Source organism: Acanthaster planci, linkage group LG04, assembly GCF_054643075.1.
Source record: "Acanthaster planci isolate LZ-2023a linkage group LG04, COTS_SCS, whole genome shotgun sequence".
In the NCBI taxonomy this organism is placed as follows: Eukaryota; Metazoa; Echinodermata; class Asteroidea; order Valvatida; family Acanthasteridae; genus Acanthaster; species Acanthaster planci.
In genome coordinates this window covers 3811962-3831560 of record NC_141780.1, presented here as the reverse complement: position 1 = coordinate 3831560, position 19599 = coordinate 3811962, and the positions used below count along the sequence as shown (strand labels likewise).

Sequence of the window (19599 nt, the reverse complement as noted above, 5' to 3'; positions counted from 1 at the left end):
CAGATGCGAAATGGTTCAAGTTTTCGCCATACGCACTCGTATTCATAAATGGAAAAACATGAGGAAAACACATCAGTGGTTGTTTTTCTTACTTCCTTTGTATGCATACTTCAATGTGCACTACACCAAATGTTAGAAACTCACATAAATAGCCCACACGTTTCTGAGTTCAAAATTCACAGCCCTCAAACCTCCCAACAGGTGAAGGACTGAGGATGTTAGGATTTGTAGGAAGCAACTTCTGTGCAATGTTCTACACAGTGAGTGTTTATGAGTTCAGTGGCAAGAGTAATTCCGTGAGGTGCCAGATTTGAGTGTTCTACTCAAAGAAGTGGAACAAAAGTGAAACACTCATTTAATATTTTTTGAAACAGTACTTACCAAAGATCATATAGCGCTGAAGGCGCAAGATGGATAACTCTGTCCAAAAGATGTAATTACCATGGGCACCATTTGAGCAAGTAATACGCCTGTGCATACGGTAATGCTTAGGCGCAGGCTCACCACGTGCATGTGCCTGCCAAGGCGTCTGCACATTAATGTGATTGTGCAGGCGTATCGCTTGCTCAAATGGTGCCCATGCGATTACAACGTTTCACGTGTATTCACAGTGAAGTTTGCCATCTTGCGCCACTTTGCGGCGCTATACGATCTTTCGTACTTACAGACAACAAAATGTTACTGGTGTTTTGCATATGTAATCCATGGGTATGACAAATGGTCCAACCGCTGGTTACCAGCATACCAAATACTGGTAATTCATGACATATGATGAGCGACCCACCAATCAGAAGACAGAATTATTCGGGCATTATATTAAAAAGGTTAAAATCGTGGTGACAGCTAGTGCACATGTCTGCTGGTACCATCTTCCCCGGGGAAATCATACGGCCCCACAGTCTCACACACACAAATTAAAACTCAAGGTTTAAGAAGCATCAAAAAAGGCCACATAATGATAAATTGCTGATAAAATTGGGGAAGACAAAAAAAGTGCTGAAAAATATGTCAGGATGGCTTTTGGCAGTTGATGTTTACCCACGGTCCCTGCGTCTGCCTACTCGTCTCTTTTCAAATTCTTTTCAAATTCTTTGTTCAGCCTTGTTATTTTTGTTTTGCTTATAAATACATGTACACGTATGTACGGTAGACTGTTGAACGTTATTTGTTTTGGTAGAATAACTAACGATAAGAAAAATAAATTTGGCTACTGTTTAAAATTTGCCAGCTTAAAACATGTATTCCATCCATAAATCAATCTTTCCATAATTCTGCCTTCCTGACTACTGGACACATGGAAAGTCATTTAAATGAAGTTCAAAGTACATGTACATGTTCCAGTAAAATGCACAATAACACACAAGAATTTGACCTTCAAGCACTCTGCTAGCAAAATAATGGTCCAAAGGCCAGTAGACCACTCTCAACCTTTTCTAAACACTCCTGAAGGCTAGTCAAAATATAGTAACAGAGATATTAGGCCTGTATCACTCCAAAAGTGATTTTGTCTATATTTTTCTCTGATGGATATATACTGAACATGAAACACTTGCAAAGCTGGTTTTTACCATCCATGAAACTAAAAGTAAAAATGTTTCATTACCTTGAATTTCATGCGTAGTTTATGTATCGAGGATGCTTCTTGATATTGAACCCACTAAAAATCCAACATGGTGCAGTAAACCAAGGGACCATTTCTCTGTGCACAAAACTGCAACTATGGACAGCGTATTTGCAGTAGGTTGAGTCTGGACTACGGCTGGGATTACGTGTAGCACACAAATCCATGGGAAGAGGCTGCAGCCATACAACAGAATGGCTTTCATAGATACCTAAAGTTTATCAGCCACAGCCACAAGGTTCAGACAAAGTCACTGTGTCCGGACTGTGCTGATTTGAATTGATCAAAATGATGTACACTGGATTTGGTCAATTAATGGACGGACCAATCCGTCAACCACATGTAGCATCGGAAGCCATTACTGTGTTGATACCATACTTGCATGCAGGTGGTATCACTGGTATGCCAATGTTACAGTTAAATACCCTAGAGCCTCTACAACCAATAGGGAGCTGCGTCTTTCCAACTGCTCGCACCTCAAGCGCCTGTGTGGCACTTGTCTCCACATGACACCTCTTCATCGTAGCCTACCGGTATGATTGAATAACCTAGCGAAGCAGTTACTGGTGAATGTACAGTACTTGTGCTGCAGTATACACACACGAGGATTGTTTACACATCAACGAACATGATTTCCCAATTCCTTTGAAAGAGAATTTCCAGGAAAACCATGTGCTCTGGTATGAACAAGTACATGTACGTGGGCAAAAATATCAGAGAGCTGATTGTTTCACCGCAACACAAGGTGACGACTCAAGAATCAAAACTGACACTAAATCAAATATACATGTATAGTAAACAAGAGAAAGACTACATGTATGTATACAGTTCTTTGACAACATACAGGTATACGCTACTTTTTTAGGGTGGGAACAAAGGAGCTACATTATGTGCATGTACACTGTAAGAGCTAGTAAAACGCTGCAACTGTGGACGGCGATTTCATTTATTACATATCTCAGTAGGCATGTGCACAAAGCAATTGCCTGTTTGAACACCATTGGCTGCACGCCGTAAAGAGAGCTGACGTGGGAAGACGGATCCATGCTACTGATACTTGGTACGGTACACTGACAGTATCTGTTTGTACACATTAAGACAGCATCGCACACGTAGAACAGTCACTTTTGAGTGAACATGGTCTGAATCCTACGTGTACAGTAAGCTCCATTATGGCTGGTGATATGAGTGGGCCGTATTTGAATTAAAAGCCATCGAGGCAGGCCAATTCACACTTTGACTGAGCATAAATGCCATGTGAATATGAGATGACAGTGGCGAGCATGAGGGCTGTGGAAGACTTGATTAGGGGTTTTGATTATTGTGAATTGCTGTAATTGTACACCAACCCATGCACATGTACATGTTGTCAAAACATGTCAGTGTATAAAATAGAATGCTTAAATTTCACTAAACAGCACCCTGGTTGCCGTGGTTACAGTACATGTAAGCAGTCTGCAAGATCCCGTGTTTCTGTATGGCTGAGGCCAGCATTTTAATTTGGTAGATTAAAAATTCAACAGAAGGATTTGGAATAATGCAATTTTAACAGTAAAATAAGAAAACTGCATTATTTTCCGAAATGTTGGGATTTTTACGAATGATATGATACAATTGAAAAAAGTTAAGAGTTTCCGGGCCCTGATTCATTAAAAACAAGCGTACACGTACATCAAATCTAATCATTTATATTTGCTGATCTCATTACATGTAAAGGTACCGGTGCATATGTACAGATAATTTCTTTTTTATCCTCAGAAAATAAAAGTAGTTTAACTTTACGAAAGTTATTTCATGAAGGGTACATCATAACATGTGACTTGAATTTGTGTAGTGTTCTCCTTTGTCCCTGCCAAACGGCACACAAAAACAGGTGCACACATTGTACTACATGTAGCTCCCAGGTCAAGGGGAACCACACACACCTAGAAATACATGTAGCTAGGCATAATGGGGGCAAACAACAATGTGGAGACACAATTTTGTCCTGACAACTTGGTTCTGACTTTCTTAAATGAAATTGTCTCCTTAACGTGGTGAAGGCCTATCCACATACGTGTGCGTGCACAAACTGTCCTACTGGGGCGACACACGTGTTCAAATATGGACGTTATGGGGACCAAAATGTTAGAGAGACATATTTTTTGTCTTTGCACTAAGGTCCTGGCTTTCCTAATGTTCAAAAGAAACTGTCCCCTTACTTCAGCCTGGCTTCCCCACAGACTCACTACTACATGTATAAACAGAGCCTCTCAAATGGTTGTACCAAATTTAGTCTGCGCATTCAACCTGGATGTGTACAGTATGCCTGAAATCACAGCTTGGTGTTCCTAAAACAACATGGGCATGATGCCATAGTCTACGCTGAGCTCAGCACTTGCACTTACTATGCAGTGATGTGTGTAATTGATCACAGCTGAAAAAAAATCAACTAATTGGTTGCACTGGACTCAGAGACTGCAGTAAACCCTCCCAATGTACAGTACATGTACCTCTGTACCACATCAGGGATTCAGGGTACCAGCCGAAGTCCTTGGTACATGTACATGGACTTATTAAAATGCACATTTCTGAAGCCACATTCTTTTCTATCGAAATGCTACCGGTACATGTAAGCTTGTTTTTTGGGGGTTTTTTTTGTTCTTTTGTTAACCAGTTACTCAGAATTATAGCTAAAGACTGGAAAAATTTGCCATTGGTGACTGTGGCGTCTAACCACTGAAACCCTATAAAAAAATTTAAAAAAAGGAAGGCACATTTTTGGTAGCGCTATTGATGGACACTTGTGTACTAAACTGGCATGCGCACAAGTTCACGTAACTTGTAGGCTTAGTGTGGACATTCTTTTGTTCTTGTGTAATTAAGAAACTTCAGTGAAAACGGTCAATTTTTCTTGCAGAGTTTTCTTGACCGTTCTTTCTTTTGCTCCAGATAACCATAACCTCAACTGCCTCTAAAACTGCTTCGCAGAAAGGAGGTACATGTAACTATGTGTGGACATGGCTCAGTCCACACAAGGTTTACACCGCCTGCATTACATACATGTATATCGGTATGTGGACCTCTTTTGTTCAAGAGTCTACGCAAGGTTCAAATTTCACTGGTACTGGTGTGACCTGATACCGGTATGCAATGCTCTACGCAACTTATGAGAGCCAAGGACAACTGCATTGTGTGCAAATGGCACTGATTGATGCTTGAACAATTTTCAACTAAATGTGCACAAAAGGGTAGCAACTTTGCAAAGGAGTAATACATATTGCATAAAAAATCTATCACTGACAACATTTTGCAGTTTTAGCGTTGGAAGTGCAAGCTGAAAAAAAAATCTGACTAGTGTCTTGAACACAAACTTCATTTAGAACGAATTTGCATGTTTCAAGATAGGGTGCCCATCTATTTTCAAGATAAAAACCTCCCAACTAAAGAGGCACAGAGGATGAAATCGACACAATCTGCACTGTTGTCTGTACTATAACTTTCTTCCTCTTCGTCGCCATGTTTGTTTCACCTTTACAGATCTATCTCAAGATGGTAGGGCGGTACCGAACAGCACACGTAAATAATGCCCAGCACTCTCCATTCCTTTACTCCAGAACGTCATTCCTCCAGACGGACTGATCCTCTCTAATCTTATCAAGCAGATGTTCTTTGCATCGCATTGCACTGACCATAAAGTGAAGCTATCAGGATTCACATCGCTCTACTGCGTCATATCTAGACATGTTTGATATTATTCAAGTAGGTTGAAAAGTATACCACTGCACATGTACATATAGGATATGTATGTACCGCTTCAATTGAACATGAATGTGTGCGTGACTTGTCTGGCCCTTGCAATATCTATTTAAAGTGAGCTACAGTAACTTTGTTTCTCTTTCAAGGCAGTGCACAACTGAAATAAACTAGATAAACACGCACCTGGAGTAATTTCAGATAGTGTCGAGTGAGGCAAATGGCAAAAAATAAACAAACAAACAACCCTTCTGAGAGACGAATTTGGAGTTGTAAAACTGTAATCTTTCATAGACAAGACATCTTTTGAGTGGAATTTCACTGGCTTTTGGACTTTAACATGTCCTTGGCACGTGCTGCCGCATCGCTGGAAAGGAGTCTTTCGTTTTCACACAGAGGTTTTTGATGAATCACAAACAATTGAATAGGAGTCAAATGACTGAATTGGCCTAATGGTGGGGCCCTTAGGAAATTAAATAGAAACAATGCCAAAGGAAAAGATCAATTCCCAAGACTCAGAGCATATAATCTGAACGTAACATTCTGGCTACAGGGTAACATCAGGAGTCAATTCCACATCACGTGGCCTCTCCCCCCACTGTATGTAATCTGTGAACTCAGGCCAAGTGCACACGGTCCATTCACACCTGTCTGTAATTTATTTCCCCAGGCAAGATGGTGCTGCCTGTGAATCCACTGGGCCCGCACACTTGTCACAAGCCTTGTTCCAGACTCAACTGGCACAGGCAAGAGAGTTGCAACAATGGGCTGTCTGGAAAGCAATCCTCGAAAATTGGATAACTTAACAACTGTGTGGTGTGGTACAAAGTGGAAACAGGAAATGAACATGTACTTTACATACATGTCCAATGCAGATGCACACTGTACATGTAATGTAGACAATTTACATGACGCCCAATGTTTAATCGATCTGAGCAACAATCACATCTGCTCACAACCAGGAAGTGCACTGCAGTAATTTATCAACGTCTGTATCGCCCAACTGCAAAATCGAGACACAATGCCACAAAAAAGGAGTCTTTTTTAAGGACTTCTCTCCTTTACCTACTATTCTCATCCCTTCATTTCGAATTTCCTCAATCTGACATGCCAAACAGAAAGCAGAGCATCATTAAGGGTGGAAAGATTTTGAGCGCGTCTACTGTAATTCAACTGTGTGACAGTTGACAAACGGCTTGCATCAAGCTCATACACAGTACATGTAATCGCAAGCAGCTAGGCTGGCTGTTTTTATCCATTCTGGGGGGTTGTGCCCAATGGGCTCTCGCAGCAGCAAATTGCTACAGGGAGATGTGTCAGATACCATTTAACAATGCCATAGTACAAATTATAATCAAATCATTTGAATCTCAAAGCTACACAGCAATTTGGGATGTGACCTCTCACATGCACATTGTATCTCATAGGACAGTGCCCAAGTGGGTTGCATGGCTGTTTGACCAACTGGGCCGTTGTCATCATGGGTCAGGGGCTCACATCCTGCCAATCCTCAAGCACAAATTCATTTACAATGTAAGTCCCAACCAAAGCTTATTCAAACCCAAGGCTGCTCAGTGTACATTTTTTGTACATTCCCTAGGGCCTTGAAAGTCTGAAATAATCTTAGAAGTTACAGAGTGTACAAGACATTGGTACATGTACCACCCGATTGGCCTGTTAGTCAATTGAAAAAGTGATGGTCCATGTACTACTGGTATTTATGTATATTTACATTCAACCATTTTTGTTCTAACCATCAGCACTGTATTTTTCAAAACACCACTAAGATGGTGCAGCTGTATTACAAAAGCCAATAGCACATTTTATCCCACTTGCCTCCACCCAGGAATGCAAACTTGTGTACATGGGTACCTGTAAAGGGGTCTTTGAGAGATGGTGGTTGTTTTTGCACCAGAAATGGCACCACTGAGCTAGGAGCTGAGAGGATTTTAGGAATGTTTATAGGCAAGATGAGTAGGGACAAGTGCCCTGCATCCCTTGGTAATTTTGGTGCTACATTTATAGAATATAGTCACTATTATGCATCATTTATTTATACCTGGGACAGTTTTTCCTATTCTTATTGGTCAAAACGCGTCACGTGCCGGTGTATTAACATTTGATAATGCCCAATGCAAAGTGATAATGCCCGCTGCATAAAGCACGCGCTGGCACATGGATACGAGACAGTTTAATTGGGTCTGGTTGGTCAGGAGTCTGTGTGCACGCGACATGCCACGCGCATGCAAAGTTCATTAAAGGGGATTCTATTGGACAACTTTCAAAAGGGATATACATTTACCATAAAATAGAGGGGAAGTTCGGGAAAATTAAAGTAAAATTTTAAAACAAACTGGTTGGAATCTATCATATGGTGACTTCTTTTAACCCTCTGAATAAAAAGGTATTTATGAATGGGAATAAATATGTGCTTGACCGGTCTCAAACGTTTATGCCTGAGCGGTATCCATTCTTCTGAGCCGGTCTTAAACGCACACTCCAGACCAGCCAAGCACATATATATTCCCTTACCGTAATTTAAAAAAGAGCCATGCCACCAGTAATATCACACAAACCTGGAACAAATCACTTATCAAGTCTAAAGTTTTGCCCAAATATAAGCCCGCGGCTGGAACAAGTTCTGCCAAGAAATGATACTGGCCTCAACTGGTTAAAATGGATAGGATGTACACGTACGGACATATTCTCCTCAATCTAAACAGTCTGCCAGGGTTTGGAACGTTTGGAAGGATGTCATGGGATTAGGGTTACATAACAGACACGGATAGCTCCATAACAGACAAAAGGCAACAACATATTGATGTCACAGTTGGAAACTGGCTACTGTGTTATCAAGTAACAAGTCAAAGAATGAAGCGCTTCCAAAATACTGACCTTCAGGGAGTCATGGTCATACCAGATGAGAGCATGGTTCCGCGACAGCACCTTACAATCGAAGATTCCATTGTCGGAGGACGGTCGGGCCTTGGCCACCGACCGGCCGATCTTGACCGGCTCCCTGAGCGGTATCCGTCGCTCCTGGAAGGGGTGGGAGCTGGAGTGGCACGTGAAGACAGCAATGGCCGTCATGGCGGGCAGCGCATCACCGTCGGGAGTAAAAGATAGCCAGGGGGGAAGGGGGAGAGACGGAGGGGAACTGACGACTGACGTCAGGGGGGGGACTGCGAGGAACTTCTCGGAGAATCAACCGCATTGACTGCAACTTACAGTAGCAGTACAGTGAACGTCACCAGGAAAGTACTCGTTATATCAAAGTCTGTGTTTGTCAAGGTTTTGGCCGGCTTGGTAGAATTTATGCGTTCATGGTTCTCTTGCTGACTGATGAAAAGTCAATTCAGAGCATCATCTGGAAAATTTCAAAATAATAATTACACAATTAATATGTATATAGCACCATGGTTCAGCGGTTTGGGTGTCTTCTACATCTACAGTACACGAGTTAGAATCCCCTGTGTATCACATAGTGCTTGCGCTCCTGGGATGTAAAAAAAATAAATAAATAAAAAAATAACCTCAAATACCAGACGGAACAAGTACGCTAAAAATTTTCTTAAACGCACATCCAACTTTAGGCCAGGCAAATACAATTATGCAATGCATGCTTGCATGCTGAAAAAATTACAAATAGAAATCCTCACCTGTTAAAAAAGGAACACAGTTTTTTGGGGGGGTGGGGCATTTCTTTAAAGTCTTGCCAAAATCTAGAGTTGGATTTCAACGGATATTAGGTAGTTGGACAAAAGAGCTGTCATAATGTCCCAATGTGGCTGGTCTATCCGGTTTGTTAATGAGATGTCACTGTAGTTTTTAACCACACCCACTCACACAGTGCGGTGATGGAACCGTCAGAAATGAAAATAGTGCAAAGTTGGCAGATAAACCGATGGGCTCGTAACCAGTAGCACCCATGTGTCACAAACAAACAGGATACTGCATATGGCTTGCCCGACTGCAAAGTACCATAACTCATCCACAAGTACTTTTGAATTCAAGACAAAAATATGTATATCAATATATCATTATTAACCCTCCTATGCTGAAGTCACTCTTTGGGTCACTTGGTAAACACCTCAAAGAAGCACAGCTGTGTCGTGTTGTGCACTGCACCAACGTGCAAGAGAGTGACCTTGGGCACTTGCGCATATTTGTGCTGTAAAACTAAAGGAGGGTTTATGACAACATCATCACGAGTACTGAAATCATGTAGGGATTGCTGATGTCAGGCATGCCTTTACATTGAAGTACATGGCATGAACCTTTTATGGCCATCTGCTACTCATCTCAAGCTTTTTAAAAAAAAATATTACAAATCAACATGTAATCTCTCTCTTTCCTGATGGAGGTTGCATTTTACATGCGCAGTTTGTACCTTAATATTTTTTTCTTGCATGTAAACAAGAGCCTGCGCTTGTTCCATTCAATGAAACCTGCTGATGTTCAAAGGACAATTATTTATTTCCAAATGTGTACAAAATATCAGAGTGTCATTGTTTAGTTAATTTTTTTAGTTTCCATCTCCACATAAGGAACGAATTATGATGTGTTTCATTCAAATGGTGGTGATGAAATGCTGAATCATATTCACGATAACAATCACTTATAAACGGAAACACTGCCACATGTACTGCAGCAGCTTCGAACAGCTTTCTGTGTTATCACCCAGTTTTGTTTGAGTTACCAACACTTTGGAAGGAAAGACTTTGATGGCTTGGGAGATGCCACCCCTCCCTCGCCCCCAGTGGTCAATTAAGATGGGTGCAAGCATTATTTCCCACCTTGAACAACTTGTCACAAGTTCACAACAAGGGACTGACTTAGTCAATTCAATATACACGTAATGATCAATGTCGGAGGCTGGCAAGCTGAGGAGTCTGAAGGCCATTTTACAAACATACAATCAACAGCCCTCAACGGTACAGCATGATGTCAAGTATACGTGCATGTGCTATGAGATACAGCTGGCTTGTGGCCTTTTTATCAACACTTTCTGTGTTCACGATCTGGCTTCATGCAATTTGCCATCTGAATGACACACACCAGACCATGAACAGTGACTGAAAAAAGACTAGGGCTGTCATAATTGAACAATTGGAAATACACCTGGAGGAAAATGTTGTACATGTATGTTACATTTGTTGCTATGCTGATACTGGTGTTACATGTAACAACCAGAAAATATTCTGACTGGTCGAAAGTAAAATATACATTAAGTCTACTTGCATATAAGAATACACATTTTAATACCACAAATACGGCCTCCATGTACCTATTTTTAGGTTATGACTTGCGCGCACACTTTTTGTGCATGTTATTTGTTCTAAATTTGCCCCTACCCCCCAAAGGAAAATCTAACATGGCTTGCCAATGCTAACATGTCATGACTAATGGTCATGTACATGTACCACAGCATACATGTCTCGTGAGACAGTTTGTTCAATATTGGCATGACTGGCCCAAAATGTTTGTTTTTGCTGGTTTTTTAAGTACATAAGGCCAGGGACTGAACAATTTGTACATGTTGTAACTTGTGTCTGCAGTCATGTTAACTGACAGCATGTCGGCTTATATTCATTATTTCTTTTTGAACAGGACAGCTACACCGGGTGCCTGACAATGTGGCGTACAAGAGGACACCAACACTGAAAACAACTTGACATGCTTTGATGACCAAATCTACGATCAATCATGATAATAATTAACAGATCTGACTAAATGTAGTATTTACATGGGTCGTGCTTCTTTCCAGTGAATAGTAAGCATGGTAACAGATTCTCTTTAGTTTAATTATAAGAATGACAAAACCATGACATACGGGAAAAATGCTTGAGGTTTAAAAAATTTACATGGTATGACATGACGATTGACAATGACAGTGAATGCGCTGCTCAGTCAAACGTTTGCAAATTCATTGAAGCCGGGCGTTAGCAAAATTTGCCAGGTGCATTTTCACAAGGCAAGGATAAACTTCTCCAACCAAATTATCGACACCTGGAGATTGGAATTCCTACCTTCTAACTTGGATGATAATATAACGCCAACAACTAAACCGACTATGATCTTTTACTGAATAATTCGTCACAAGAAAGTTCATCACAGATTGACATCGTCGCCATGTTGATTTACTTCCGTAACTGACAAGGTGACCAAAAGAGGGCGCTATTCCGGTGCTAACGTACGCGTAACTCAAGAAAACGGTGATTTCGAGAAAAATGTTTCGGGGGGGGGGATTCCGCCCCGGCTCTTTTAAGGTTAAGGAGACTAGTTCTTATTACGCCACTCTGAAACCTTTTGAATGTTCCTCGCGTTTTGACCAGGAAAAACTGGTCGTCCCCACCACACACTCGCTGGCGTGGATTTACGCCATTATCTAATTACATGCTATTGGCTTTTGCAAACTGAAAAATGGGCAGTCGCGGATCCAGGGAAGGGGACTTTGGGGGGTCGACCCCCCACACACAAACACTCTGAGAAAAAAAATGGGGAAAGTAATAATAAAATAACTAAAGTAACTTTAGAAATAAGATGGCATTCCACAGATCCTTCTTATAAGTACAGGATGAGTGTTACAAATGTAAGCCATGTAATGTTTCATCATCGTTTCTCCTTGTCCGCAAAAATAAGACATAAAATAAAATCTCCGGTCTGACCCCCTCCCAGAAAAATTCCTGAATCCGCCATACTCCACTAACTTGATATCTACAGTCCAGTGATTTTGAGAGTAAACTATCTGCAATAAATTTGAAGTTTCAAATCCACATATGACCCCCCCCCATCTCAACACAGAGGAAGGAAGTACCATAAATTTTGCACACCCGCCGTCGTGAACTATTGTAGTTCTAACCTGAGTAGTCGAACATGCCCAATGGTGTCGTGAAATGACTCACGAGTCCGAACAAAAGCAGTATCGGGTGTTGTTTACGGTCGACTGTTTGGCTACAAGAAATCTGCAGAAGAAAATCTTTTCGCGGCACGTCCCGTCGCTAGGTTTCAAAAGCTTGTTAAAAGTATCACCAATAAAAAGGTTGTTTTTGCACAAATACAAATGCTTCGCAGTCTATTTCCAAAAACTTATATTCTTGTTTCAACTTCCCGATGAAGGCCTTTCATTGAGCACAAGAGCCATAACCGGTTTTCAGCTTTATGACATCTTTGTTAGATTAACACGGTGCATTTCATTTCATCTCAACTTTAATTGGCGATTGTGCACGGGCAATCACGGCACCACTATTGACTCTCTGGAACATTTACTGGACCCCCTTTCCCCGTAAATCAGCTGTGGGCTGAAGACGGCCCGGCGCAGTGAACATGCCCTGACGACAGAGACCAATGACCTGGCGGTCGTTGAACTCCCATACAAGTTAGTAATGTTCAACGCGAGATCAATTCTTGTTGCAGGTTGCAGTTGTGATGGCTGAAATCTGGAATGGGGCTGACAAACCCTGCTAGGAAAAAAAAAATCTTCAAGAAGTTGGAAATCGTCTGAAAACTACTCAGAGGCCATGTCCGAGACGGGCTTCCAGGGGCTACGGCTAGGTCTGTTGTTTACGAGTCTCCCCACATTTCCAATGAAGCGAAGACCTAGACCTAGCTTTAGACGACAAATTCGGATGCAGCCAGAGTCTGAACAGAAAAAGAAGAGGCAGAGGCAAATAAATGGAGCAGGGCGGAGGAGTGGACATGGAAAGTGGGTGACAGTCAGTTGGGGATCTGCCGGTAGAGGTTCCTCTTGCAGTGAGGTACAAGTGATACTGTCGTAACTCTCCCCCCAAAACATGACTGCTCCACACAAAAAGACCAGAGCTGACATCAAGGGAACGAGAGACCGTGCTTATCTAGACTTGGCTAACAGTGTTTAATTGAGTGTTTTTCGCACGCATGGCATTGGCTGCAGAAGGGGAGGAACCAGGGGAACTGTTTCGACTTGGGGGCCATGCCCACCACTTTTTGCATGTCCTATAATGGGGTGGGGCTTAATGGATTGGCCAATTAATGGCCGATACATGATGGTCTCATAACTGCCCCCCCCCCACTTTAAATATTGTTCCGCAGCCGCTGACGTATGGATATTTCTGGGGTAGCCTGGAGCGAAAATATGTTTCATTACGGTTTCGACATATTCTTTTCAGGTTTTCCCTTACCCATCCCTCCTGTGGTTGCACATTGCCTATAACCATCCTCCCTCCAACTTATCCAATCCATATACACAATGTCATGTTACACCACAGTGCAACAAGTTATCATTTGGGTGAATCATCACCTCCATGGATGAGTGTTAGGTACATTCTCCTTCCTCAATGAATGACAAAGTCACCCTAGCGGAGATGGGATACTTGCAAAGATGACTCGACACCGCTCGAGACCATTCAACTCTGAGCTAGGTCTTTTGTCCTTGGTTGTTACCGAGGAAGACCCCCAAACGCCGCACTCTTCGGGTATTGGCTCGTAATCTCCCCAGTACGGTTCCGCAAGTAAACCGCGGCATTCACCGACACGCCCGCCTGCTCCTTTGCTGCCGCAGTTCAAAGTTCCGAATTGTAAAGGTATCGATGTCAGATACCGCCCTGCCACGTGTTTGAAGGAAAGCCCCCAAAGCAGTTGCGTTCTCTATTCTCTGGTCTCTTCGGAACGATAACTTTGAATTTCAAAAGACTTCCATAAGATGCTCAGCACTTGGAAGGGGCTCACATAAAGACAGTGTTTCCTGGATTGGAGTTGACAAAACCTACAAAATGTTTCCAGCTACGCATTTTCGATATAATTGATATTATTTCCATATATCTGAAAGGCGACCTGCCATTCAACGATAATTATAAAACATTGGACGAGACCTCGACAGCTGCAGATTGAACGGTTTGAGGAGCGGGGGACCCTGAAGATCCAGAAAAGAAAAGAATGAAAGTATCCCAACCTTTTTATTACGTGAAGAATTAGCTTTTTTTTTGCACTTTCTGCAAAACTATAAATCCCTTCCCGTGTAATGCAAAGAAGTGTTTGGACTGTGAACGTTTTTAAGGTTGTTTCTTTCATTATTTAGATGTTGCCCTCATACATTATTTAGATTTAAGGATTGCGTCTGCAACCAACATGAGAATGTATGAGGGCCTAGTAAGTCTGACCCTGACGGCCAGAGTTTAATGGGAGAGTACCATCTTGGGAAGGATGGATGTGGGGAAGGGGGCATTGTGAGCCTCAGAATGTTCAGAGACTATATTTCCATATTATACATTGTAATATTGGCGGGTTTAGAGTCGGCTTAAACTAGGCATTTGTCTTTCTTATTTTTATACGTGCTGCGTTTGCTTGAAGGATTATCTCAATTTTTATTGTGACAAGAGGTGACAAAAAACACGGAGAGAATAATGCGGGCAAGTGCAGCTTCTTACATTCACGGCTTTTGCTTTGTATTTAAGTAAATAAACAGTTGATGAAGCCGTTTCAGAGAAATTGGGCAAGCTAATTGCTAAGATAGGGCATACTTAAGACAGTTCCTCAGGTGGGGTTGGTGGGGGCAGTCATTAAACTTGTTAAAAGTCCGGCACGTCTTATCCAATTAATAGGGCTTTCTGGGTAAGCTACAGTTCACAACTTCGGCGATTACGACGGGCGGGTGTTGTAAAGTCTTTTAAGGCACACGCCGCCCGACCAATCAAAAGTCGCCCCTGGCGGCTCAGGACTTTGATCCGCCGAGGCGCTTTTGTTTCCTCGCCATCAGATCAAACGCGCATCTCGGCCAATCAGCTTGCAACCGCCGATGTAGCCTTGAATGAATCAAAGGTAGCCGCCCTATCGGGGTATTATTAGAGCCCACGCGTGGTGGAATGCTTCTCATTCGACAACTGAACTCCAAACTGGCACAATCTTGGAGCGTCTTCTCTCCTCCTTGTAATTCTGCAAAGTTTCTCGTCTCGTTATGCCTGCCAATGCCATGGAAAGTGCCGTGATTCCCACCCAGAGCCGGGCTGTGCGAACTAGCAGACCCGCAAGCCATCTCATTAAGGATATCCTCGGACCTTCGCTAGGTGAGTCTGACACGACGGCAAAAATCCTTTTATCCAGAACTATTGAAATGCAACTCTGAGTAGCAATTACATACAACTGGCTGAATTTCAGCCCTACGTTCTGTTTGTGGTTTAATACATGCACATAAGCATGCACATGCGATGAAAAGTGGTGTATAATAACCCCATTTTCGAAGAAATACTGTAAGGTATTTCACTTTTCACTCTGCTGTCATAAAATTCCAAAGGGTTTACTTGACAGTCGTATCGTCAGACAGCCAGCAGAGACAACATTTGGATCTAATACTAGGCCTTGGTTGGAGAGGATCTCGAGACCCTTGCAGAATCTATGATGTCCGAAGACATAATTCTGCCATGCACTCTTTGTTTGACATATCTCTTAACTTCGCGTCTCTTTCTTTGCAGCTCCAGCGCGAGCGCCTTGTACCGTCAGGGGTGCTAGTTCTCCGGCCGAATCCACTGTGCGAGGGCCGCTGAGGAACCGCCGCCGCCGACGTCCCCGAACCATCTACACCGCGGAGCAGAGAAAACAGCTAGAGGAGGTCTTCGCTGTGAACCAGTATCCAGACATTGGCAATCGAGAGATCTTGGCTGACGCCATTGGAATGACTGAGGCTAGAGTTCAGGTTCGTTAAATTCAGGTTCTTCGCCTATTTTTTTTTAACCTTTTTGGCTGAAAATTCCCTTTATGAAAAGGTAATGCAGTTTTCTTTCTTTTTGGCCTTTCTATGTTTTGTCGGCCCCCAAAAACATGGATACGTCTTTAGGAGATTTGAATGGTCACTTCTTTTTTTCTCTTTTTTACTGGCGTCGCTATTTTGAGAGAATCGATTATCAGTAAACAAACCCCGTTTTAGTAAGAATCGATGTCAGACACTTAGCATATCTTGTTATCTCGTCTCAATCCTGTTGTCACAACTAACACCTTGGAACACTCGTCTGGCACGTTATCGATTTGCAGCCTTTTAAAATGCCTCGTTTAGCAATTCGACAATCACACCTCAGGCTAAACGGATTATCTTCGGCTTGTAAAATCCACAGCGATCTCCTGGTAATTTAGTTTACCATTTCAATCAACAGGTTTGGTTCCAGAACCGCCGTGCCAGACACCGTCGCCACGGTCGTCACGCCGGAGGTATGACCCCCGAGCCGTCGTTGTCACCAGCCCCAGCGGCACCCTCTACCCCATTCCTGTCGCCTCAGACGAAGACCGAATCGGCAGTAAAGACGGAGCCAGACGGAGCCGACACACCTGACGACCAGCCTGCGTCATCCACACCGGACAGCGCATCATCCGCCCCCGCTGGGACTCCCTCTTCCCCCCACTGCTCCCCTTCGAGGTCGTGCCCAGCCCCCTACCCCCCGTTCTTCCAAGCTCCGCAGGTTCCATCGCCATACGCCGGGTTCTACGCACCGCAGCACTTCGGGATCTGTGCCGGGTCGCGGAGTCCTCCTCCTGGCTACGCGGTGGCGACTCTTCCTGGTCGCTACACTTGCGCCTACTCGTCTGGGTTTCAGGGAGCGTTCATTGGTGCTGTGGCCACCCCTGCGATGTTTGATGCTTCTGTTGTACCCCAGTCTACTCCGATTCAGCTCGGAGCAGACTCTACGGGTCTGTGGGGATACGAAACCGCCGGACTCCTAGCAATAGCTCGTTACTGACTCTGCAGAACATTTTATATTTGCGATAATGTATTCTATTGTCTGTCCAGCGTTCTTCCTGGGTTTATAGTTATTTTGCATTCTTATATCAAGTGTTTCCTATTAATTATTCATTTGTTTCACTTGATTTTTCGCTGGTGTTGGACTGGAATGTTGACCTTTGCTGTATATTTAAAGATTCACTCTGCCTTTTGCACACAAAACTGATGTTTAATGTGGCTTTATTATAGATCGTACAGGAATTGAAGTTCTATTCAGATGGTGTCTTTGTAATTTTCTTGCTCATTTTTTGGAGAATAAGTATACATAGGGCCTATAAGTGAATTAAAAGGAGAGATGATTCATTCAGAAAAAGCATGTTGTCTTTATTTGAATTTATGATGGGGATTGGACTTTGAGTACTCAAAACACTTGATGCAATAGAGTAGACCAGTCTTCAAAATAACCCTACTACTATTGGACATGTATTAGCTGAATTTGACATCAATTTATTTGCGTGCACAGGCACAGCAAGATTAGAGACAGAAAAACATGTGCACTGCAGTAGTCAGATGTGCAGTCAAGTGCCCACTACAATGGGGGGGGGGGACTCGTGGGCATCATGTATGGATATCAATCGGTGGGGAACATGTCCCCCAATGTTTTTTATCATTTGTCCCCTCCCCCTTTTTATATAATTCAGCTACTCATTATTTCAAAAATGAGATAAATCTTGCAAAAGCAATTGCTATAAAAATTTGATAAAGCGGCCAGAATTTACCTCGGATCGCACCACAAAACATGTAGAATCCCGAATATCCCAGGATCGATCTTGAGCAGGCCTTGGACCCCACGCTTTGAGGGCTTCGCGCAGCAGTTGCAAAAGTTTGAAGAAAATTCTGTCTTGGTTGGCAACTTTCTTGCCTCAAAATGTATATAGCATGCTTCGAATAGCTGCGAATTTCAGTATTTTATCACAAGCAATTCTTCTGCAGTGCTTGTAACACATGTACCGTGTATTTGCAAGAAATTTCTTTGGAATATTTCACTGTTTTTGTACTCACAGGCAATCAATGTTTGGGCCAAGCGGTTGGTGAAAAATGCGCTTGCGACGCGCCAAAGAAAGGACACCCGTGGTTCAGGTTATTCGTCTTTGGCGCCCTCTATATATAAAATTTATAAACACAGTACATAGCATCATGTTACTTTAATTGTCCTTTACGGGCAGCTGTATTTTAAGAATGTGTGAATAGGCATATTCTTTTATCCCTTTGTCTTCCGCTTATGAGTTGTTTATCGCATTTTGACAAACGAAGGAAGGAAGGTGTTGCCTAAAGTCACCTAGTGGTTAAATAATACATGTGTTTGTAAATAGGCCTAATATTTCATTACAATCTAAATATTGGGCTCCATGTACGCCTACACCCATTTTCAATGATCTCAAATCAGTCGACTTATTCTAATACAAGACTTGCGGATACATTAGGTTTTAACAGGTGTTTAGCGAAAATCAGCCCTACTTTTTCTCCTCTCCCCTGTCCAGAAATAGAAACGTTTCAAATACACTGAAAGCAGTTATGCAAGAGCCAACACCTGGATGACTTAATGAAATCTAAATACATGTGTATTTTGTCGCATGACAGATCATCCCGTTGAATAGCTTAAAAGCATTTCCGATAACCCGAAATGCATATGGTTTGACACCCCCCCCCTTGATGCACTCATTGTCAAAGGGGTGCCTTGTGTAGAGAAATGTAATCTAATAGTGATGAATCAATAACAGGTGATATTTGTTTTACGTCATCGTCTAAATCATGTGACTCATTTTCAAAACTTACAGCTCGTCATGACTATGCACTGTCGTGCTATTTCCTAGACGTGAAATATGTCCTCGGAAATCACAGGAATACAGTCTCATAGGTCTGCTGATTGGTCACTTAGTGACGTGTAAATAGACAAAGACCCAACCACGACCTGCCCACCCAACCAACCATCCCGCAGCGATGACCGGCGTATTGGTCTGGGACTTCCCCGTAACTTCACCGCAGTGGACACAGCCACTGCGGCCGGGACCTTTGTATCCGTGTACCCTTCTTCAAATCTGTGCCGGAACATTTAGCCTGATAATTATTCATTGTGTGTTGTGAGGAGCACAACAATCACAATGACATTGTAAGAATCGATTCAGCAACCAAGAAGTTTTCTATTCAGATGAATAACCTCAGAGTGAAATGATACATCTCAACAAACAATTATCTTTGTCAATAATCCGGACATATAGGCCTACCCAAAAAGAAAGAAAGGGGGAAAAATGCTTCGCCCTTCCCGTCCTTTTTTTGCAACAAAAGCAAGGCTGAAACTAAAAATCTGCAAATTTACAGAATTTCTCTGGGTTTAATGTCCTCTTTGTTAGCTTAATAACCCAACGATCACCATCTCAAATGTGATGAAATTATAGACCGTTTTATCTGGTAGGCCCTACCTAGATACTATTCGTATGAGCGCCAACGTTGCAGAAATATTTTCCCTAGTTGTCAGAGTCTTACCACATAATGTTCATGT

General features: G+C 42.5%; 2 protein-coding genes and 1 long non-coding RNA gene across 4 annotated transcripts in view; 2 read left to right on the top strand and 1 right to left on the bottom strand.

Moving 5' to 3' along the window:
• Positions 1 to 11504, bottom strand: part of slmap (sarcolemma associated protein) — a 47827-nt gene extending 36323 nt beyond the window's left edge. For both annotated transcript variants that reach the window (XM_022225668.2, XM_022225669.2), the window contains exons 1-2: positions 11386 to 11504; positions 8252 to 8723 (exon numbers count right to left, since the gene is read on the bottom strand). In XM_022225668.2, the coding sequence (XP_022081360.2) occupies positions 8252 to 8446 (195 nt within the window). In that variant the 5' untranslated portion in view covers positions 8447 to 8723; positions 11386 to 11504. The remainder of the gene's footprint in view (positions 1 to 8251; positions 8724 to 11385) is intronic.
• LOC147799307 (uncharacterized) lies at positions 2219 to 6167 on the top strand. Its single transcript, XR_015425038.1, has 3 exons — positions 2219 to 2681; positions 4553 to 5362; positions 6027 to 6167. It is a non-coding gene; the product is annotated as an uncharacterized LOC147799307 (long non-coding RNA).
• Positions 11505 to 15156: 3652 nt separating the features above from the next.
• Positions 15157 to 17550, top strand: LOC110974242 (uncharacterized). The gene is made up of 3 exons (XM_022225741.2): positions 15157 to 15396; positions 15802 to 16022; positions 16477 to 17550. The coding sequence occupies exons 1-3, from the start codon at positions 15288 to 15290 to the stop codon at positions 17056 to 17058; spliced, it is 912 nt and encodes a 303-aa protein (XP_022081433.1). The 5' UTR covers positions 15157 to 15287; the 3' UTR covers positions 17059 to 17550.
• The last annotated feature ends 2049 nt before the right edge of the window (positions 17551 to 19599 follow it).